This window comes from Trachinotus anak, unplaced genomic scaffold (genome assembly GCF_046630095.1).
Source record: "Trachinotus anak isolate AG129_WGS33_773 ecotype Australia unplaced genomic scaffold, CSIRO_AGI_Tana_v1 ptg000024l, whole genome shotgun sequence".
Classification (NCBI taxonomy): domain Eukaryota; kingdom Metazoa; phylum Chordata; class Actinopteri; order Carangiformes; family Carangidae; genus Trachinotus; species Trachinotus anak.
The window spans coordinates 9,162,222-9,186,121 of NW_027273875.1; the positions used below are offsets into that span (position 1 = coordinate 9,162,222).

Consider the following 23,900-nt stretch of genomic DNA (forward strand, 5'->3'; position numbering starts at 1 on the left):
AACTAATAACAATTAAATCATTGTATTGTTCTTGTCCACACTAAAAACATCCTTCAAACACTCACAGTGTAGGTTGGAAACAGTATTGTCTAATGGCAGAGTGGAGCTAATCTGACTTATAACAACAATAATAATAATAATAATAATAATAATAAAATAAAAAATAAAAAATAAAAACACTTAAACGTTTTGAGTTTGCTATTCACAACAAACATCTGCCAACGTGAACCATGCCTTGCAAGAAAGAGATCTCAGAAGGCTTCACAAATTGCTGATGTGCATACAGCTGGAGAGGGCTTATTTATTTTCATGCTCTCCAAGAATTTCAGAAGTAGCTACATAATTTGAGCCAATCTGAAGCCCAAACCTGACAGAACTATTTAACACTTGGTTTGCACTACCAGAGAACATGCTCAAAACATCATTTTCCTGGGATCTCTCGTTGCATTAATGTTCTACCAAGCTCCCACCCTTCAGACCCTTTACTCCATGTGCCAATCTTTAGAACACATGCAGCACACAGCAATACATATTCCCCATCCATCTGGGAAATAAAATATTCTTTGAATCTTGGAAGTGTTCTCCCACATAGAATTCCCTGAGGATTAGGCAGAAGTTTGCATGGCTGAGGTGGAGGCATTGAGGTGGAGGCGTCCACCTCCACACCAGGCCGATGGTGAGACTGCTGCAAATTACTCATGACACTTCCTCTGATGACATTTTTCAACTGCCTCCCTGTTGAATGGCATCTCTACCCCCACCCACCACCACCACCACCATCTATCCACCAACACCCTACCTCAGCACACACATTAATTCCCCCCTTTATTCATGTCACAATAGCACAGCAGAGATTGCCGCCTCCTGCCTTCACCTGATTGACCCCTTTGAGCAGGTGCTGGATCTGATCCAATCACAGTCAATCTTCTTTAAACATTTCATTCTTTAAGCAGAACAGGGGCTCAAAATTCCATCATTCAATGACCCGATCAGTTGCCGATAACACAATCAAGCCAATCCCGGCTTATCCTGAGGGAGCCATTTCAGGAGGACAGCTGGGAGATGAGACTACAGACCTACAGAAAGGTGTCAATCTCCCCTGATCCACAGCTCTCTTTGTGAGCTGCCCATACTGCATAGCACCCAGTTGTTGGAGGAGGCTGTCGGGTAGGTATTTCTAAGGATCAGCAATAGTCAAAGATCAATTGGATTTTTTGTTAAAGGTCTAATCCTTTAAGTAAAAATTCAGTAACCTGCGGTAAACACAAGCGTTTGCTCTCTCGTACAAAGACAGACATGCACACACACAAAAAAAAAAAAAAAGATGTGAATACATAGCTCAATTCTTCAGCGGCCATTTAAAAGGTACTCTATTGGATATGTTGCTGGGCCACTGGGCAAATAAAGGTCAAGGGGGATATGAAATAGTTTGTCTAACTGGCCCTTTCCCCCTGTGTGTCCCTGCAGCACCGCAGCCGTATCCACATTCATAGCCAATTCATTTATATTGCTCTGCCCTTCTCGCTGCTGGTCTCAGTCACTAACTACAAGTGACTGCAATGAGATTGAAGCCTCTGGCTAAATCTCCACTGTGAGGCACATGCTCCATCAGTGCTGCTCTGATCACTCCTTATAATCACTGGAACCAGACTATATCCTCAGCTGATTGGCTAAGTCACAGCAGAGAGGAAACAATCACAGAATGTCAGCAGATGATGGACACCCAGACGTTGGAGTAGTAGTGGTCACTGTGAGCTACCATGTAAATGGCATGCAAATGTGCACCTGCACCAGCAGAAGGAGTGGAATGAAGGACTGTAGCCTTTTGATTAGGTTCTTTTCGCTCATATGAAGTTTATTTTTTTCTGCAGTAATCATCCATGTTGGCTTTTTCAGCCAATGAGCACATCACAAAGGTCTATTCAAGTTTTGATTTCTTCAAACCTCCCATCGCTTTTAATAGAAGTCTAAAGTGCATTTCATGTCCAGCTTCACAGATTCCAGTTGAAGCCCCGTGTATGTGATGTAAAAGCTTAATTGCGTTGAAAAAATTTCAATTCTGCAATCAAACAGATAACACAAGGACAATGATACAAATGTCACATCAGTAATTGTTGGTGGTTTCTAATCTCTGCAGTGATTCAGTTGCACTTTTAAAAGACTGATACTAAAAGTAGCTCATGTTTCTAATGATACAATGCACCTTTACAACATTAGAATAATGCAAAAAGGCCTAATTCTCAGAAGCACACTAAACTATTTCACAGATACCTAACTGTATAGTTTATTCTGCTAACTTCTCCTCAAGAAAAAGTATCATTTTACAACAATATATGCCACTGATTTTGTTAATTGTCACCAGGGTTGCTTTTTATTAACTGGAATACCTGTAAACCTCTAGTGCTGTTGAGGGCCGACGCACTTCAGCAAGTATGCAAAATGAATTCATACAGTCTTTAAAGATGGTCACACACAGTTATTTTTCTGCCATTTACAAAATCTAAGGGCATGCAAAATGTCAGCTGTGGTATTAGATTATCAAAGCCCCAGAACAAATTTCCTGCAATAACAAAGGAATCTTTTTCTGACGCTCTTATAATTTCACTTCCTCCCCTCATCTGCTTCCTCTCAGTGAAAGTATGAGAGAAGCATGCAGACGCTTCCCTGGCCAGAGGTGAAACGCTACAGAAACAGCACACATCTTTCCAGTGTCCTCCAACAGGTGTCATCACTGTCTCAGTCACATCCTATGACTGACTTTTTTTTTTTTTTTTCTTCACTGAAAGACCATTCTCTCATCTTAGGACTCGGTAGTGACCTTTGTGAGTCTACCTTTATCCCTCCTGAGCCCACTGGCAGTGAACTGGTTAAGCTCCTCCTCCTCCTCGCATTCAGCTCCACCTCCAGGATCTGGCTCTAGACCAGTGGAGCATGAGAAGCAGGACAGCCTGGACATAAAGGGGCGATTGTGGCAACCCAGCGACATGGAAGCAAGTAGCTGTGATGAAAACTAAAAGTCAGCTTCAAGCTTGCGCAGCCCAGCCAGTGGACAGGAGTGCAGAAACGGAGTCAGCGAGCAGGAGATGGTTCAGCTTAGCCAAATAGGGGCACTATGAGATGCACTCAAAGCTGATTACGATAAACCAATGAGGAAGCATTAGCCACCACAGCTAATGATGCCTTTAATTGTGGGGAGAGCTCCTCTCATGTCTGGGCAGGGCTCTGCTGGTTCGTCACATCCAGCTTTAGAAAGGTGTCATCACACATCCTCCATCTTTAATCAAGTCCTGGCCTCAGTGGAACATTTTGGGATGGTAGGTGTTTTGGTAACAGGTGTTTGCTTTATTGGAAAATAAGAGGAGGGTTTATGCCAATATACAAGAAATAAATAAAGAAATAAATTTCCACAAACCAGAGTCTCTGTACTGAATTGTTTGATAGGTTTGTAGAACCTCATAATACTTTACAGGACACTGCATTCTAAACAAACACATCTACCGCTTTGACCTTTGGCCAAGCACAGAGTCAAAGTATATAAAAACTGCTGCAACAATTACTCAATTAATTGATTAGTCAATTAGCAAAAAACTATTTTGATTTTCAAAGACTCATGTTAGTTAAAGCACAAATATCAAATATTTGCATTTTCTAGCTTCTCACATATGAGGACTTAATGTGTTCTTTGTCGTAAACTGAATATCTTTGGACTGTTGGTCAGACATCACCTTCATCTGTGGACAGTTATAATGAGCATTTTTCACTATTTACGGTCCTTTTATAGAACAAACGATTAATCGATTAAATAATAATCATCACATTAATCAATGATAATTAGTTGCAGATTTTGTGCATAATAATATAACATCTTTTCAGTGCAGTCCCCTCTGTTCTGCAGGCTGATATTTGGGGGTGTTTCTACTTGTTATGCAAACCACAGGCAAAGGCAAGAAGGTAAATGCATTAAAATGTCTATAAATGACTGCACATATTGCACATCTAACAACATTATTAGATAAAAATAGTAACACCATGTAAAACCAGTGAGGACTGCATGTGAGGAAAAAACAAAAATGTGATCTCTATAGGCTAACATTGTCTTTTCTCACAATATATAAGTATGCACAATAGCACATAATAGCACAAAGAGCACACTGATTAATTTGACTTTATTGCAAGACAGAAATAGCAGCAGCCTCCAGTGAAGAGTCCTTGAATATAAAGGGAGGCCAGGCAGTGCTGATAAGATTGTCTCATCTGGCTTGCAGGGCTTAGGTGCAGTGTGCTGCCTGAGAAAAAAAAAAAGGGAGGCGGGATGTGGCTACTATTAGGCAGGTAATGGGATCCATCTGAGGTGCATTTGAATCAGTCAAACACAACCACACTTCAGTTCTATTCAAATGACTGTCACAATCACTTCAAATGCACACCTTAAGCATGTACTGTAGACGACAAAAAAAAAAAAGTGGCTCCGACTGTGGAGCGGCTCCTCTGAAGTTGTGCCAAGCTCGGGCATGTGCTCTTTCCTAATGGTGATGGCTGGGAGAGTGGCAGTGAGACTGATGTGCATGAGAGCTGTCAGCCTCTCCCCATAACAAATGCCACCTCTCCCTCTGACAGAATGGAGACAGAGGGGAGGGGCGGAGGCGGGAGGACGGGGAGGTGTGGAGGTTACAGACAGAACCTGTGACCCAATTGTGGCCACACCAGCTGTTTCCCCTCCACTGCCTCCCAACCACCACCATCTCTGCAGACCACATCCTGCTAATTGGCCTATGCTGCCTCACACACACACACACACACACACACACACACACACACACACACACACACACACACATATATAGACTACTTGCAAAATAATACAACTGAAATGGCTTGTTCCAAGTGAGGAAGAACATTTGCTGATGCCTTAAGCTGTAGTTGCATAATGACTGATAAGTGCTTCAAAACATTACTTCCCAGAAACATACATGACTAGCCGCCCTGCCACCATGCTGGCTAATGTCCCCCTTGACATGCACACAGGCAGACAGGCAGACAGAGAGACAGACTGATGACTGACACACATACTGCCACCAAGATTCTATAGAGGGGAAACTGAATTAATTGCTTTTCCCTTTTGTGAATAAGTCCTCAGAGTGGTGTGTGTGTGGCGATAATGGTAGGTTGCCCTGACAGGCAGGTTATTTAATAAATCCTGGAATGTGTAAGGCAGAAAGGAAGGACACACATAAAACAGAGAATGATACCTTCTTTCTTTTTTTTTTGGCTCTGTGTCTTATCTGCCGTAGGCCACAACAACTACTCTGATTTCTACTCTGATTTCTGATTTTGCTGAGGACACTCAAACCTGCACACACACACACACGCACGCACACACACACAAGCATACACACCCCTAATCATGCACCCACATAAATACACTTAATCGCTGACACACTCACGCATGGCGAGAGCAGTACGGCAGACACATCCAAGCATGCACAAGTAGGCTATAAAAGCACACACAGAAACATGCACAAGATCTTGCTCAATCAGTCTGATTTGTTTGTTTCCTCCTAAGCATTTGAGGATTCCTCAAGGAGGAAAAAAACTTTGTATAATCAAGTCAATTATGTCATTCAATCAAGTCGAAAATCATTTCGAGCCCTTTCTCAGATCAACTGATTGCAAAGTCGTGCTAAATATTTGCTTGCTGCGTTCTATTGTGCAAATAAGGCATCTTTATTTGGAACGGCAGACCAGGCCATGGTGAGGTCTTCAATGCCACTTCCACAGCAAAAGATCAAAACAAAGCCCTTCACCTTGTAGGCTTGTCAAGAAAATAACAGTGGATTTTAAAAGAGAGAGCTGGTGGCATATTGTCTCTGAACAAAAAAAAACAACAAAAAAAAACAGTTTCTATTAATTTATAACAGTTCTTTTGTCTCCTTCAGGACATGGAACATTATGTGCCGATGAAAAATCCATCCTCAGTGAAATTGTTTAAACTCAAGGTCAAGTGCTGATGTTACAGGAACAGTATCAGCTGAAGGTGACCTTGACTGATGTGGAATATGACATGAGGGAAATGGATCTCTGCTCAGTATGGGGAAATTATCTGTGAAATGCTGCCACTGTATCAAAGCCTGTTTGTGTGTGCACATGCTTAAGACCCAGCGTGTGTGTGTGTGTGTGTGTGTGTGTGTGTGTGTGTGTGTGTGTGTGTGTGTGTGTGTGTGTGTGGTATGCATGTTATTGTACAATGGAGTGTGCATATATGCCTCACTCATCTGGGTGTGTTGGTCATGACAACAGCAGGCAGAAACTGCTGCAGCAGACAGGAACAAACAGCTGAATATGAATGAGGTGGGCGTGTTTTTCTTTCAGAGCACATTAGAATAATGTTGTCACAATATCAGAAGCCTAACTTTGATTCCAACACCAAGTTACATTTGATTGTAAAGTCATACCACCGTAGACAGGAAAAATCGTTATTTGCTTTTCCTCTTTTTTCCTTGCAGAGAGATTTGGTCATGGCAGCCGGTTGTCATTGCTTGTTTGCTCTGTAAGCAAAATGCATGTTGTAGACCATGCATGGTGGGCTGTGTGAAGCCATTGCTTGTCGCAATAGAAATGTATTTGTCTTGCTGTCAGGAAAGGAGCCAAACTGGAGCTGCTGGCTTCTTTTAAGGCTCAAATTTGCGATGGCTACTGCTGGAGTGTTGGCCACGTGGGCTAAACCGCAGTGAAACTGTTGGAGTGACAGGGGGTGCTGTACACTGACTGTGGACTGAGGCTTTGATTCATCGAATGATCAAATTAACATATTTTGGGTCATCTTAAAGATGATAAGAATTTCATTTGTTGAAATAAGCATGCAATGGAATCAAAGAGTGCTGAAATTCTGGTTTTTGTGACGACACTATGCAGAGTAACAATAATAATAATAATAATAATAATAAACAGTCTTACCTTCCCAAACTGTTCAAAATACTGCTTCACATCTTCCACTACTGTATTGGCTGACAAGCCTCCCACAAATATTTTCTTTGTTCTTGTGACCATCTGGAAAGAAAAGGGGCCAGAGGAGAAGATTAGTGACTAGGCTTCAAATGCATTGCACAACACCTTTAATGAGGCTTCAAACACAGAGTGAGCAGCACCTGTGTGCACCTGTGACGAGGACATGAAGGAGTGAATACGCATTGTTCCTAAACAGGGATAAAGAGATTCAAACAATAAAGTTTCAAAAACACTTTAGTGTTATAATATTACAGTAACAAGGAAGGTCACAAATGCTGAAGGTTTTGGCAGGAAAAAAATACTCTGTTCTGTGAATTTCCTTCACAGTGGCATTAAAGCAGACTGTCAAAGACTGCCAATTCATCTGTAAAAGTTTCTGGTTATCTTGAAGAAAAAAACACACAAAAAAAAAAAAAAAAAAAAAAAACACACACAAAAAAAAAAATTTATGGACTTTGAAAGGACAATTAATGAGTGCTGTAAGATGGAATCAGAGTGCATTAAAGCCTCATTTAGTTTCAAACAGCAATAATATTAAGGATTATTACCCACAGCATCAAAAAGGGCATGAACATCTGCTGCAGAGTACATGCTAAATTTAGAAGGACAATTTCTCAGGGAACTACAGTAACAATCCAACACGAGTGTAAGTGTCAGATCTGTGTGGGACTATTTCTCTTCTGCATACAAGGTTGCACCGGTTAAAAATTAACCAGTGAACTTATCAAATGGTTTTGATGCACCAACATTTAAAACATTACACTTAACATTTGCTGTAGATCCAACTTTGTTTAACCGTGACATTTAACTTGAGACAAATTAAACAGAACTACGGGGTCTGTTTCATTTATAGGAGTAAATAGGTAGGTATGCAAATGTGAAAGGATATACAGTAATACTGAGGCTTCATGTCTCTCTGGCATCTGTGGTGTTACTGTTGTTATTGTTTAGGTGTGATCTAACTCTGTAGTGAGAGGCTGCTCAAACACTGCGGAGAGAAGGGCTCTCACCTCAGCCTGTTTCAGCCGACCTCTCGTAATAGACATACAAAGGTGATGGTATTGCAAATGATTTAGCATGTTTGGCGTGGACAGATATGGGAAACAGAATGACTAAAGCTTGTGACTAATACCATGATAGTATGAACTAATGGTATAACAAATTATAAGGTTGACTTGTTTTTTTCTGGCCGCTGAAGGAGAGTACTGTGGGTTATTGTGGATCCAGAACGACAATGTCCCCATACATAATCTTTACCTGTCTCCTAGATAGTACCAAATCTTAGCTACACTTGGAGAATTTACTGATATGATGTGGAAAATAATGATTTTTAGATGCACCGCTCTGCAAACAAAAAAATAAAAAGCAAAAAAGGTAGCAGAGAAAGTCGCAGCTCTGATCTCCCTCGGTTCGCCAGAATTTAACAAAAAGAAATGATGGGAGCAGGAGGAACATACTCTGGAGATGCAGAGCAAACAATCAAGAAGGTTGAAAGAGTCTACCTTGATCAAAATGCTGACCGTAACACTTTCGATCTATAAAAGAAGCTTAACACCGAAAAAAAAGCAACATTCAGCTCAAGCTGAAGTAACCATCTGTCAAGTGCTTTCCAGGTGCACGCAGTCTCACAGGCACATAGCCCGCACATATGTACACAGCCTCCCACACATGGGCCCTCTCTTATTACAGGATTTTTTTTTGGCTCCTGTGATTTTCATGTTTTTTTATTATACTTTTTACAACAAAATTCAATTAAGCCAATGTTTGTTAAAACACAGAAAGAAAATAGGAAGACATTTATCCAAATGTGCTTTGAGTTCAGACATTATTAATAATACATAATACAGATACATAATTACACTGCAGAGGTCTCCATTTGTCCTCCCTTACACCTCCAATTTAAAAGTGAAAAAGAGAACAGAGCTCTGTGCACAGCATGTTCTCCAGGGCTTGAGGTGCTGGTAACTACATGAGGAATATGGAAGAGTTTGACATAGAGAGTACAAACTCAACCAGTCCAAATACAATCACGGGTGTTTCATTACACTTACAGGAGCAACGTATTTCGCGCAGCGTGTCATCATTCATGATGAAATGTGCAAACACAGTTTGTGCGGTAATTACCAATGGCAAACAGGAATGCATTATAGGCTTGACCATCTGAGACGACCAATATAGGTGCAAGTGTCATTACAAATAATATGCAGCTATACCACAGAACAATACACACTAGAAATAATTGAAAGGTGTTAAATATAGATTTCAGTTTTGAGCCTTACAAATATAATTTGACACACCATGTGGCTCTTGGGGCTCAACCACATTCTTAAAGAGAACCTATTATGCTCATTTCCAGCTCTATATTTTTATTCTTCTCCACTACAGTAGCTTTGCATAATTCATAGTTTAAAAAGAAGTCCTTATTTATCTCAGACTGCTGCTTATACAGCTCCTCAGTTTGGACTGGAGCAGGCAATATTAGCTTGGGCCTCCTTAAGAGGCCTCCTTAAAAGCCCACTTTTTTTGATTGGCTGAACATCCAGAAGCGTACTGAGCGCTTGTGAGCACCACCTTATCCTCTTCCCAGTGTGAAGGCTCTGAAAGCAAACTGCAGTTAAAACTAAGTAACATAACTGATTGAAAATGGCAACGTCTAAAATCCATCTGTGCATGTTTGAGCCTGAACCTGATGCAGAATATGAGAGTGGACAGCACAAGCATCTGCAGCAACAAAGATTACAGCATGGGGTCTCTGTTCTGTTCTGGACAAGAATAAATGCCTCCAATACGCCTCAAGTAGACTGTGTTTGAGCTGTGCTTGGAGCAGATGACCATATAAGGAAATGCAATGAGGTGATGTCAGCTTTTTGAAGTAGAAAGAACAGTTGGAAACCCAGTGTTCAGAGCAGACTGACACCCAAGCTTTTGTCTCACAGGGGTAACCTTTACTTATGCTTAGCTCATTATTTGAAACTCTAGCTACGTTTAATTAGGACATCGGATGTAACATTACGTATGAGAGAAAATAAAGAAAAGCATGGTAGGTCAACTTTAAAAATATGAAAGCAGCCAAATGACTTAAGTAATCTCTTGACTTTAAATGTAATATCAACAAGTTTCCATTTGTCCTACAGGATGTGACACCTGTAAATCCATGACCAGATACCCGCTGCTAACATAAGCATGTCACACTGTTAACTGTACTGTACTATAATGTGCTAACATTAGCATGCTAACATTAGCATGTTAACATGCTAATATTAGCATGCATATTAACATCCAGGAGCTCACATGCAGCTTTACCATGCTAAGTAATGATCACCTCAAAGCACAGCTAATGCAGCACGCCCGAGGCTGACGGAGTGCGGCTTAGTCTGACAATGTGAAGCCGAGCCTGACAAAGTGACTGGTGGTGTCCTGTGAGGTGTCCTAACATGGTCAGCGTATAAAAGATGAACTCTGGTCTTTCCTCAGGCACCACCCTCAAAGTGAATCTCTTTTCTTCGCTGTTGTTATAAGAACAGCAAAGTTGTGTCATCCATCCAACAATTTAATTCCCTGCTGTGGAATGAGCATTAATCCTATGGCAATAGTGTTTTTTTTTCCTATTTCACATTGTTTGACTACTTGTGGACATGCAAAATATCAACTGGCAGGTTTAAGGTTATACGTTGGCCAAGACCCAGCAGCTGCATCATCCTCCACTCCCCCCTCCTCCCCCCAACATCATGCCTCAGGCCTCAGAGGTTATCAGGCTTGGATGCTGCCGCCGGCAACCCCAAGCCAGACAGCTGCTGATAAACTGGCTGTGCAAGTATTTATCAACATCACTCACTTTTATCATTGCCAATCTAGGTAAAAAAAATAAACAAGTCAATGTTCATCTCTGCTTGCCTCTCTACATCAGCTGTTTGCCCCGCTTCCCTTCTGGGCCACCCATTCCCACTCATTGTACGGCCTTGTTCCATCAGGCTGCAACCAGTCAAGTTCTCAGCCATGTCTTTATACTTTGACATGTCTGCCCAATAGCTGATGGGATTGCTTGAGTCCTGGTACAACACAATTACTTTCTCTATTTCTCTCTCCATGGTGACAACAGACATTAAGCCCGTATGGCTATACCATTTGGTGCTGCCATTGTTTAAGATGCTAGAAAGGTTATTATTGATCACATGTTTTTGGATGTTAGATGCATTTTAACTAACACACAATCTATCAGTTAAATAAAGACTACTAAAAGAACTTATTTTTTTCCATGTAAATAGCAGCAAGCGCAATAACAGCAAGGTGACTGGATGAAATGACTTTGGAATTGCATTAAATTTGACATGCTCATTTAACATTTTAACAAATGCATTTTTTTTTTTTAAGCATATCACACAGTACGCATTAATAACCACTGGGGAACAGAAAATTTCCCTCACTGCAGCATTAGTTCTGATCATCTGGATGTGGCTGTAGTATCTGAAAAGTCTTTTTCAACATGTCAGTTCAAGCTGACAGATTTAAAAATGGACCACTCCTCAACCCAGTTTTTCCTTTAACCCAATTTTTCAAACATTCAGTTATTTTTGCACATCCCAAAGAGACAGTAAGCAGAGTTATGAGGGTGCACGAGTGAGTGCGTGTGTGCTTACACATGAATGTGTTTCTAATTTCTTGAGTGCATGAGGCTGCGAGTGTGAAGGGCTGCAACAATTACTGCCCTAGTGCATTACCATGGTAATAAAAGGCGTGCCGTAGACTCATAAAGGCAGGCAGAAAAAAAACGTAGAAAGCTTCTGGCGCACTCTTCTTTACACCTGTTAGCAGTTTTTAACAGCAACAGACGGAACTAAATGACAAACCATACACCTCTAAGAATAGCATGACCTTTCCTATGAGGTCATCAAGAAGAACCTGCTGGCTCACAATGCCTGTCACTTTAGCTCTAAACCATTTTAATCTTTCCAGAAGTTAGGAAGACACTAGTTAAATTTTGTGACTTGTAAATTCCGTGACTCATAAAACTGCCATAATGAAATCTGCACCATCTTGATTATAATAAAAGCACAACCGTCTTTTCCATGACTAAAACTCTGCATTAAGATTCTAACTTCAATGCATCATATTCTGTTTGTTAGCTAATTGAACATTCAAGCCAATAATAGCCATTCCCTCAACTCTAAAATCACTACCAATGTAATAGCAATAGCAGTGTTAATAGTTTACATTGCAGAGTTGGTGCTGGTGTTGTAATGCTATTTTCAGTCCTCTTAGGAAAAAAAAAAAAAAAGCACCTGATTCAGGTCACGTAAATACTTTCCAGAGAGTGCTTAAAACTGACTGCTTTGTCCATACACCTAAACAACAGTATCCTCCTCCTACCCCACAGCACACAGACACACACACACACACACAGTGAGACACTCTTGGCTGTTGAGTAGCCAGGAAGTGGATGTGAAGGCTAGCATAGTGAAAGCAAAAACTTGACAGTAAATCCCCGGAGCTATCAAAATTATTTATATCCATCACAAAATATCATATAAACATTTATATTGCATTGTCTTCATCAGTTAGACAAAAGCAGGATTTATCTGTCCTCACACCCTGCAATGCTTTGTGGTGCGGCAAAGGGACAGGAGAACGGCAAAAGGCTGTCTTTGTATGTGTATGAGTGGGACACCACAGTGCGGGCAATTGTACATGATATGTCACAGTCTCATTAGGATGTTTATTGGACTTAGGTCAAGTTCAACACCAAAGACTAAAGTTTGTGCCCAAAATTTAGAATGTTGGCCTGCTGCACTCCGTGTAAGTGCTGGTATCAGCCAAGTAGAGACAGTAAGTTGACCTTGTCAATAATGCAAATGACCCAGGTTCAAGTGATACTCAACTTTTGTCATTCATAAACAGAAGTGTCCAAGTAACTTTAGAGGTGATCTATTAGGCAAACTTCACAATAAGGACACACACACAAGTTTACACAATTGCATGCAACACACACCAGCAGTTTGGCTACTCTAACACATCCCTCTGATACAAAGCAACAGAACAAACATCTTTTTGGACCACAACAGGCAAGTAATTACATGTTACTCCAACATCAATTGTATCACTCAAGACCAGACTACTTTGTTTTGATGGCCCTGATCTACTGTCTGATTTACGTGTGCGCGCGTGTGTGTCTTCCCTCTTTTCCTCACAAAGTGTAAACAATGCACCTCATTGCACACCCTTTGCTTTTGTGCTTCAGTGTTAAGTATGTGCTATAAACGTAGGGGCTGCTGTGAGCACAGCGGAAGTTGAAAAAGCTGAGCCTGTAGCAATACTGCAGAATACAATATTATTGTTATTTGTGGAAATTTTAGGACTTCTACCTGTGGCAGCAAACTCTTTGAAATTAAATTCGAAGAGCTTCTGTGTTACACCTGCAAAAAGCTATTAGTGTTTTAACCATGCATACAGAGCTGAGCCTGCAAAGACAAGCCGTGAATGGCATTAACTCCCCAAGTAGGAGTTTTTCCCTGCATGAATATAGTGTGAAACAATATAAAACAAGTAGGAGAGAAGCAGGTAGAGTGGAAGAAAAAATGTGTCGCGTATTTATGGAAATCTTGAGATCTTACACAGACACTCTCTACCTCTGATGCTCTGAGTATGTTTTCTTTTAAACTCCATTCAGAGAGGCATGGCTATGACAGATAATGACAAAGACATCTAGTAGTTTTACTGGAAAAGTTGTATGCTGACACTATTTATGGTGAGAGGAGGGGAGGATGAAAGTGTTCATTCTCACATTACAGATCAATTCCTTCACCTTTCTCTGCCCCCTTTTTTCTAATGTGAAATTTTTATGACTTCGATGTAAAGACTCTTATCCACTAATGTGGGTAAATGTTCATTTTAACAATGAACTATATTATTACTGTTTAAACACTTTATATTGGTCATTATTCAGTTCACAAATACCTCAACATCCATCTTATTAAAAACTGCCATAAAATTTTGCATTGGTGCAATTTTTCAAATTTACCAGGGTATTTATTACGACAGTGGATGTAAACGAGAACAGCTGGACTGATGCACATGTCTGGAAAGTCTGGAAAGAACAGCATGCAAACATTTTTCTGCTGCTGAACTTGAACTATCGGTTGAAAAGAAGAAGCTTTTGGAACTTGGAAGTGTGATTTCACAAGAAGGAGACTTTATGTGAGGCAGGGATGAAACAGTTACCGGTTTCATTCTATATCACAGAAGAAATGCCAGACGGTTAGTATTACCATTTCAATTTTAATGATCACTCTAACTGTGGTCGATTACCATGGTTAATTACTGGGGTTAATTTAAGTCACGTTAGGTTCTATATGGCATCAACCAGCAACTGTCTCCCAGACCCATGCACGGCAAGCAAGGTGGGGGGTTTTTTGTGTCACTCAAAACATGGCAGAAGGCTGTGACTGCGCTCCTCCCGAGATTTTTCCCCTTTTACAGCAAAACTGCCGTTTATAAGCAGTTTTTTAGATGTGGGTAAACCCACTCAAAAGGCGATTGACTCCTTTTACACTGCCAGACGAGTTTGCCTTTCTGTTTGGAGAGGACACAAACACAACTGCACACAGAGCACACACACAGATGCAGGAGAGACACAGAGAGCTGCTGGCCGACGTGCAAACTGGGTAAAATAGATCCATAGATCCGCGGGTTGGTGCTCCTGTCAGTGTCAGAGCCTCCGTGTGAGACACTTCGATCTGTGTTTATTTCTGAAACTTATTTCAGGGCTGCAGCTCACTCTGTCACCCCGAACTCAGTGTAGCCACTCTGTTTCTGGTTTAACAGCAGGTGACAACTGTGTTTACAGTGTCTGTGCTCTGAAAGACGTCACAGCTCGGAAAATAACAAAAAAATAAAATAAAATAAATTAAAAAAAAATAAAAATAAATACTTAAATAAACAAATAATAATACATTTGCTATTCCCTTGTTTACAAAGTGGGCATTCAGCAGGTAAACCCAGTACTACTGCTGATCCCTGGTCTCCATCTGTGCTGGAAATGTTATTATTTTAATGTTTAAATGCTGGTAATTACTCATTTGTGGTTTCCATTATAAAACTAAAATAATTATTTCAGTTTGTGTGTTATTAGCTACTATTTAGACATTGTCAGCATTTTTAAAATACCATGATAAAACTGAAAACCATTATCATTTTGGTCGCTATAATTATGATATTGAGTTTTATCTCTATGGTGAGGAAATGTTGGTTAATTAGCCTGGTGCCATCAACTAATCAAAAGAAAAATCAGTGTTGGAGATTTGTAGTAAAACTTTTAACCTGTGGATAAGTACCTATTACTGGCAGCACATTGGACTGAAGTTGGTGTGAGCCATTAAATGTCAGCAAAAACACATATTCAATTAGGAAGCCACAGGGGGAAACAGAGAGGTAAAATCATGTTGCTCTTCATATATTATGGTACTGAACAGAGAGCTCCAGTAAAGTCACTTTACAATGCACTTTTCAGTTTTTCTGCGTTGTATTTTTTACGAGTGTAAGTAACATCTGAGCTAAACTATCACAAATTCAAATTCTCAAGCAATCACCAAAAATAACTTTGCTTTCTGTAAAATATTTCAATAGGACAAAATATTCACTGTACGTTATGTAACACATACGTACACATGTTTAAGACATTTGTGCTGAAAAGTAATTCTTTCCTTGTACTCCTGTCAGAGCTTTCAAACTTTTTGATTCCGTCATGTTGAGGATTAACTGACTTCTTTATTGCAAATGTGTTTTTAGTAGCTCCTTCAGGCACCACCCACTGTCCTCCAACAATCATACACACACCACATGCACATCATTCTCTGAGCCAGTTCTCAGGCAGGTCGCTGAGATCACACATCCAGCTATGATTACAAGGTGTAAGCCTTTATCATGGCCCTCACCTCTCACACATACAGGCTCACAAACAGCTGTAAACACAGAGCCCCAGACAGGGAGGAAGCAGACAGGGGATTTCGATGTCATTTCTCATACCTAAAAATAATGGGACAGGTAGAAAAAAGCCATCACACTTTGTTGTATAAGCCACAATTGTTATCGTTCTAGCAAGGGGATATAATTACTGGCATTCAGATCCTGTCTGTGGCTTCGTTCATAAGCAACCAGAAAGCACCAGAGAGCATCTGTCAATGCAATGTAGCATGATCAAAGGCCTAGACGTCGTGCAGGCACGATGTACACACACTCACGTTCGTGCAGAAAAACACACACAACCACATACACACACTCACACGGGGAAAGCACGGCCAGTCCAGGTAAACACTGCCTCTGCTCATTTGCATCACTAGAGCTGACTCACAAAGAGAAAACACAGCCAATGAAGCCAATGAACAACAGCACAATCACTTTTACTTTGGGGGGGCTGCTGCTGCTGCATGGGATAGAAAACAGAAGTGGAGCACAAGCTAGCAAAGCTGGATTAGATCATCAGTGAGAGAAAGACAGATAGCTGAGCGATTAGCAGCACTGGTGTCTTTGTCCAGCTACAAGTTAAGGATGAGGGGCCCTGCCTGGTCCAGTTCCACTCCCCTACACGCCCTTTCAAAAAGTGGTCCAATCTCAGCTCTAGTGTGCATAAATAGATCTGTAATTGCTTATTACAATACAATTAGGGCAAAGGAGATGAGAGAGGGAAAGATGCTTAGTGCAAATGTGTAGTGACAGGCCCAAGCACCCAGACCCAGGATTACAGTAGCCATTTGCACACAGACAGAAAATGAGAGCGATAACAGAGAGACAAAGGAGGAGAAAGAGAGCGAGAGACAGGAAGAAGGAGCTGGGGGTGGGGAAGGGCTGTCAAGCACAGGGCAGAAGCTAATGACAACTCTGGCTTCGACTTGCACAGACGTCTTTGAAGCCCAGCTCTGATCAGAGCTGTGATTGCCACCGCTGCAGGGCCACCACTCCTATATTAACCTACACTAACAGCTATTCGGTGAAAGTCACAGGCCTTTTCAAAACCTGACTCCTGCTGGAGCTGGCCATCTGCGGAATGGCCCTGTGCGATGTCCAACATGTGAGTGAGGGACATACATGTGAGGGACACTGTTTGCATATGGCCTTGCTATAACAGTGACAGTCAGGCTGAACACGGGGCCAGTTAGAACTGATTAGCTCCACTTCCCTCTTCAACCCACTACAGTTATGAAGATTGATAGAAGCAGCTTAGAGCTGATTATAGGGCCCTGGAGATGCATGGGCCCATACCCAAACAGCACATTCACACTGCATTCACAATGAGCACAGCATGCGATCGCTAGGCACAGGCCAGGCATTAAGCAAACGTTACAGCAATAAGAGGCAAATAAGAGAAATGGACAATGCCAGAAGTGCTCTTAAGAGCTTTTCAGTAATATGAATATTATGCTAATTAGATGCTTGCTTGTGGCCAAATCTGGGACATTTGAGGAAGCATGTTATGAACATTTAACAAATTTCCTAGACAATATATCGAATAGATGCCTAAAACTCACTTCAGGGTTACGAGACACAGCAGGCCCTCATGTGGCTCTGGAGGCCTATTTAGCATGCAGAACACAGAAATTAATCTTGTTTTGACATGAACCAGTCATGCAAAACAAAAATAGTGAAAATTCATAATGCTCTTTAATAACAAAAATATCTAGGTCCTGCTCATGTCCAACAAAAGGAGAAAATTTGTTGGGTGTTGCTGTTGAGGGACAGAAAATGTACTGAGGTTTAGTTTAATGTCACATGCAGGTGATGCAGCATACAGTCCTGCCGCTGGTTTCATGATTCTTCCTTCATCAACAGTTGGTGGCAATAAGGTGGTAACATGGATGTAAACAATACAGAATTTACAATATTCAAAAAAAAAAAAAGGTTTAATGAGGAAAAAAAATGCACTTAATTTTATTACACCTAAAAATATATAACATTCATATCAGTAACGTACATTTTCATATCGTAAATCATAAAAACAAAAATATTAAATGTGTAATTATATGGACTGAACGTGGGGAAAAGATTTGGACCTGTGATCTGTTCTTTACACTATTGTGCCTCCTGGTCTACTTTGGGTCTCTGCTGCCCCCTCCCTGTCTCTAAACTTGCACCAGGTTGAGGGTCCTCCAGTACCACATACAGTGCGTCAATGGCCTGTACAGCCCGAGATTTCAAAGAAGACGAAATGATGCAAGTCCAAAGAAATAAACCAATGAACAAGGGAAGGACAGGTAGCATAACAGAGATGTATGTTACACATAGAGTTTCAGTGCACAGCAGTAGTAAAGTATTTTAACCTTAAGTCAAAGCCTAGTATATGGACCATATTGTCCGCTATTTGCATTCTGCCTAGTGTCAGTCAGTTACAGGCCTTCATCTGTTTACATCTCTGCTACTCTCTGTGCTCACATATATAATATTTTAATACAGTCGAAGTCCCACTAAAGCTGTTCTCATTCACATGTCTTTCTGTTTCTGTTTCTGCACAAGTATGACATAGTAACTGAAACGCAGCACATTAAGACTACATGTTAACCAGCAGTCACTGCCAAGCCATTTCCAAGTTGCGGTGCTCTGGATTTTAAACCACAACCTCATCTGACAACATCACAACTTGTAAAATGATCATTCAGAGACAAAGTCAGTCGCTCGTCAGCTCCTGTGTGGGCAGCTGGGAGAGGTGTGTCCAAAAAGTTGCTAAATTTCCCACTAGGTGCTTTTTTGTTAAGAGTCACTACAGAGGTCTGACAAGTTGGTTAACCTTATCGCTCAGTCATGCAGCGTTGGCTCACCAATGGTGTAACTTGATCACTCAGTCAGTCAGCGACAGACCTGTTTATAGGCCCTGCTGCTGCAGTCCAGCCAAGAATCACCATCAAATGTTCACATTCAGGAGAATCAAAAGTGAAAACCTACAGCGCATTCAGGAAGTAGCCAGACCCCTTCAGAGGAACTGTGGAGGCCACTGTGCCTGTGCCTCAACACAATCCTGTCTCAGAGTTCTTACTCCTCATGGCTTGGTTTTTGCTCTGATATGCAGTGTCAGCAGTGAGACCTTATACAGACAGGTGTTTCCCTTTCCAAGGCATGTGCAATGACTTGAATTTATATCTCTTTCAATAAATTTGCTGAAATTTCTAAGAAAAAAAAAGTGAAGGGGTATGAATGTACTTTAGCAGTTGAACTGTTGTTATCATAAAGCTGCATTTCACACTGAACAACTAAGAGTCGTAGAAAATATTCCAAATCAAATAGCATATAAGAAACATTTTCTATACAGTAAATAATCTCTCCTGCCTCAGCTGTTTGAGTGGCAGTTCTTTTGCTTGACCCTTGACACTGATACCAAATGTTAATTTCTGTAACAAGGCCCCTGTCTTAGTACTGACAGTAAGCACTAGAGGGGAAAACAAATGGGATTTTAACTCCCAATTACAATAATGGCTTTTTGTGACAGGCCCTCCAACTACACACCTTACCCCCACCCCTGCCTCTCTCTCTCTCTCTCATACACACACACATAAACATTGTAGGAAAACAATGCAGCTAATCATCTTGGAACCTTCATCTCTCGCTGGAAATGTGGTCATGTGACTGACATGATAACAAAAGGAGGAGGAGATAAACAGGAGGAGGTAAGGACACATACACAGTTGGCAGTTTATTAGATATATGCAGTTTGGCTAAATAGCAAAAACATCTCTCTGTATTATGGGATACAGGTCAACAGCACCATAAAATGCATCCTCCAAAATTATCATACAGTTCAACAAAAACTGAGCATTAAAACCTTCAGGAAGATTTATTGCAGGACTCTTGTATTTGTTTCAGCTAGGTTTACTACAAGCAGGGATATCCTGTTTCCTTTTTTAACCCTCTCACTATCATGAATTTATAATGTTTGACAAATTGAAGAATAATGATACTGCTGATGAATTTGCCAAAAAAAAAAAAAATATATATATATATATATATCAGAATCAGTTTTATATATATATATATATATATATATATATATATATATATATATATATATATATTTTTTTTTTTTTTTTTTTTTTTTTCTTTTTTAACCAAGATTATGTAGTTTGATTTAAGAATAATTTTTTTACTTGTTATCCATAGCTACTTGAATGAAATCCCTACATAATAGATACGTCGCACAGTATGTGCTTTCCATCTGCAGTCAATAATTTGTGGGACCTTGTTTGCAGTTTGAAACCATGTTCTGACCCTTCTTCCAACGTGCAACTCAGAAGGCCATGCAACAGTGAAAATCACTGGCTACACAGAGCAAATCCTCAGAGAGAAGAGAGCACAAACAATGACATGTGGAGGATGTATGAGTAAAATAAAACACACAGCTCAACAAAAATCTTGCTAACTTTTCTCTCAACTATCACTGAATTCCCTCGGGGCTGCCTGTTTCCACCAGCTTCACTCTGCACGCTCATCCAAAAAAACACCAGGTTGCCATGGGAGCGATAAAACCAACCCTCGACTCTCTCTAAATAATCAAAATAAACCGTTCAGTCTTGAACACAGGATTATTTCTGGGGCCATTTAATTAATGTTATAGATGAAAGGATTACTCGATTAATCTCGAAGTTGACTGACAGGAAATTAATCTGTAACTATTTTGATAATTGTTTAATCATTTGAATCACTTTCCATGCAAAAGTCCAACATCTGCTAGTGCCAGCATCTTAAATGTGAGTGTTTTCTGCTCCTCTCCGTTTAAAAGCCTTGTAAACTGAATATTTTTGGGTGGTTGTCAGACAAAATAAGCATTGTTAATATGCCACCTTGGGCTCTGGTAACTGTGAAGGACATTTTTCACAATTGTCTATCATTTTAAAGGCAAAATGATTGATCGTTTAAATAAATGGCAGATTACCTAATGATGAAAATAATCGTTAGCCGCAGCGCTAATTAATTATGTAACCATGTAAATGGTTTAAACAGACTTTTACTCACACTGGCAGTAGCAGCTTCGTTGTCTAAATATAAATGCAGCCACATATGACTAACTGAATGCAACCTTGTTAATCATTTATAAGTAAAACAAACTCCAGGCAACTGCCAAGATGATGGAAACACAATTCATTGTACTACAGAGTTAATTACGTGGATCATTGTGCTCCAAAAATAAACTAAGTGTGCATCATTATGCATGGCACCAAGGTCATCACGCATGCAGTAACCTCAGAAACATGAATGCAACTTGCCGCCAGCGGCATCTTGGGTGTTATACATTTATGGTTTCTACTGTTCACCTCCAGGACAAGAATGTCAGTTTTCCCAAAGGAGGAGGCCTGTCTTCCTATTAAAAAAGTCAGCGCACCATGGTGTGGTCTGCTCTTTGTGTCATACGCAATGCAGTGAGCTGCTGTGGCTGAGGTGACTTTATCCTCTCACATTTTATGGGAACTCACAGTTGGTTGTTTTTTCTTATTATTATTTCACTTATCTATTGGCCATTTGGGCTATTTGTTTATATTCAAGCACTGAAAAGCCTTCAGTTCATTCACACAACTTCCTGTATTTGTTATGCATATTTCAAATTCTGAAAATTTCTGCTTCCCCTGTGATTTCCTTTCCAAATATTTAAATAGTTGATATTTGAATTATCTGAGAGCAGCACACTTAAAAAACACATTCAAAGACATACAGACTATAGCAATGAAAAATAAATGAACATGATTTATGTAACTTAGCAAAAACTTACAACATATTGTATTAATCTGCTTATAATGCCATAGTATTGGACACCCTATATAGCAACATTATGTGCACACATAAAGTGAGCACCCCTGAACCTCTCTTTTAATGTTTCAATGACTCACCTTTATTAACATTATAAACCAAGAGATGAACTATTATTTTATTAAAGAAATACAGTCTATTCCCTTTATTGACAGTCAGGTCATCTGGCAGCTATCTTAACCTAACAGCAGCACTTCCAGGACTATATCTTATTGTTGTGCTTTGTCAACGCATTTTGACACAGTGTTTTTAGCCACCCCCGACAATGGTTGTGGTCCACTTAATTGATGTAATTAATGTTCATCATGGTGAGTGTTTGCTGAATGACTTCTAAACCAAGAGCCTGTCGGCTCCTCTCAGGAAGGGAATTGGGGGAGCATGAAGCACTCAAGTTTTTTGTCATGCTTCACAGGAACCTAGAAATGAGTGGAATAATTCCCAGCTCTTAAGCATGCTCAGAGGAGCTCAGCAGCAGGGCTCAACTAAGTTATTCTCCATGGTGTGGATAGCTCCCAGGCAATCCTGACCCGCCAGCGTCCAGCTACGTGGACACACATCCACTAGGCCCACAATACACAATCATTTAGTGGCAGGTGATGCATGGTAGAGCAAGCACAATGATCCTGACTAGATGTCATGTAAAAGGGGACTGTTTACACTCTGTTGCACTGTGGCTGTCTGTGTGTGGCAATGCTGCAATGCCTTCTTGTTCTGTCCTTGATGCACCCAGGTAGTGCTGTCTGGAGGTGACTGGAGTAAAGCAGAGGAGGAGGAGATGTGGAAAAGCTGGGAGGAGGAGGAGAGGGGAGTAAAATCTTACTTTGTGTGGTAGGAGATATTTTGTTCTCTCGTCTCTGGAATTATAGAAACTGCTTGTGGCTAGTGGAGGCCTCAGCTGCGGTGAAAATAGGCCCCAACTGCTTCGCTCCCTGCTCCACATCTCCAAATCTTCCATCTCTGCCCCTGAGCAGTGGCAGAAACAAACAAAAACCTCCTGCTCTCCTCTTGTTGTCTGTATTTCATTTCCTCTGAGGAAGAGGACTCTCTTAAAATATTCAGCCACTTTGAAGTGGCATGTCACACTGACCAGGCTATTTTCTTTGATGAGCTCTAGTCCTAATCCTTCAATGATACATCTTCTCCCAACCCCATCACTCAAGTGAGGTACCCTACAGAATAGTTATTGGTTGAAGAATCTGTGCAAGAAAGAAGAAATGCTGGGTTTCCAAGAAGCTCTTACACATCAGGCTTATGAAGGGAGCTGTGTGACACTATGGTCAAATGGATTTCTGCACGCAGTCCACACACACCCTTAGCATGCTGCTGGGCCACAATCTCAGCCCCCCAGTCTTGGCTCAGCCCACCTGCACCACCTACAGTGTAATTCACTCTCCAGCTAAAGCTGGGTTGTAGGCCTGACCCCCACAGCTCTGGCCGTCAGTTACTGCTGACCTCCAGCAAGGTGCCAATGAAACATGTCCATTGAGTGGTGAGCAGAACAAACTGCCTCACCCGACTCCTGCTGACAGCTCAGCATTTTAAAGAGTGGTAACGGATCAACACAGGTTCATAGCCGCACAGCCAGGCCACCTTGCCTCTGGCCTGAGCAATGCATGACAGCAAAAGCTTGCACTGAGGAAAAAAAAGGGCGAGGAAGGGGGTTCATACTTGAAAGATGTAAACCAGTCAAAATACTGATTAAATGACAAATTCTGATGTCATGAAGCCCTAATTCTCATTGACATTACATTTTATATAAGTGATATTTTAACAAAATTATATTAGTGTTAAATAATTTAACTGCAACTCTCAGGTGGCCATGAATACTAAACTTGTAGCTGCAAATTATGCATAATCTTAATTTTAATGCATTACCATTGTTTGATTTAGACATTTTCCAGCCAGCAAACATAACAGAGCTTGAGCACGTTTTGCTCAAGACAAGCAAACTCACCAGTCCAATGATCCTTGAGCCTATCTATTTGTTCTGGCTGGTATATTAGCTTATTGTCTCCTCACACATCCCGCGGACACAGAGCGACACTGACATCCCTTTAGCCTCCTTTTTTTCTCCACATCTGTTGAATTTAAGTCCAATACTGGTTCTCTCTGGCTGGCTA

General features: G+C 40.8%; 1 protein-coding gene across 10 annotated transcripts in view; it reads right to left on the reverse strand.

Annotated features, from left to right (window-relative positions):
* The window catches only part of LOC139607759 (RNA-binding protein Musashi homolog 2), a 228,074-nt gene that overhangs the window by 149,587 nt on the left and 54,587 nt on the right, over positions 1-23,900 (reverse strand). For all 10 annotated transcript variants that reach the window (XM_071460933.1, XM_071460931.1, XM_071460932.1 and 7 more), the window contains one exon: positions 6,955-7,047. In XM_071460933.1, the coding sequence (XP_071317034.1) occupies positions 6,955-7,047 (93 nt within the window). The remainder of the gene's footprint in view (positions 1-6,954; positions 7,048-23,900) is intronic.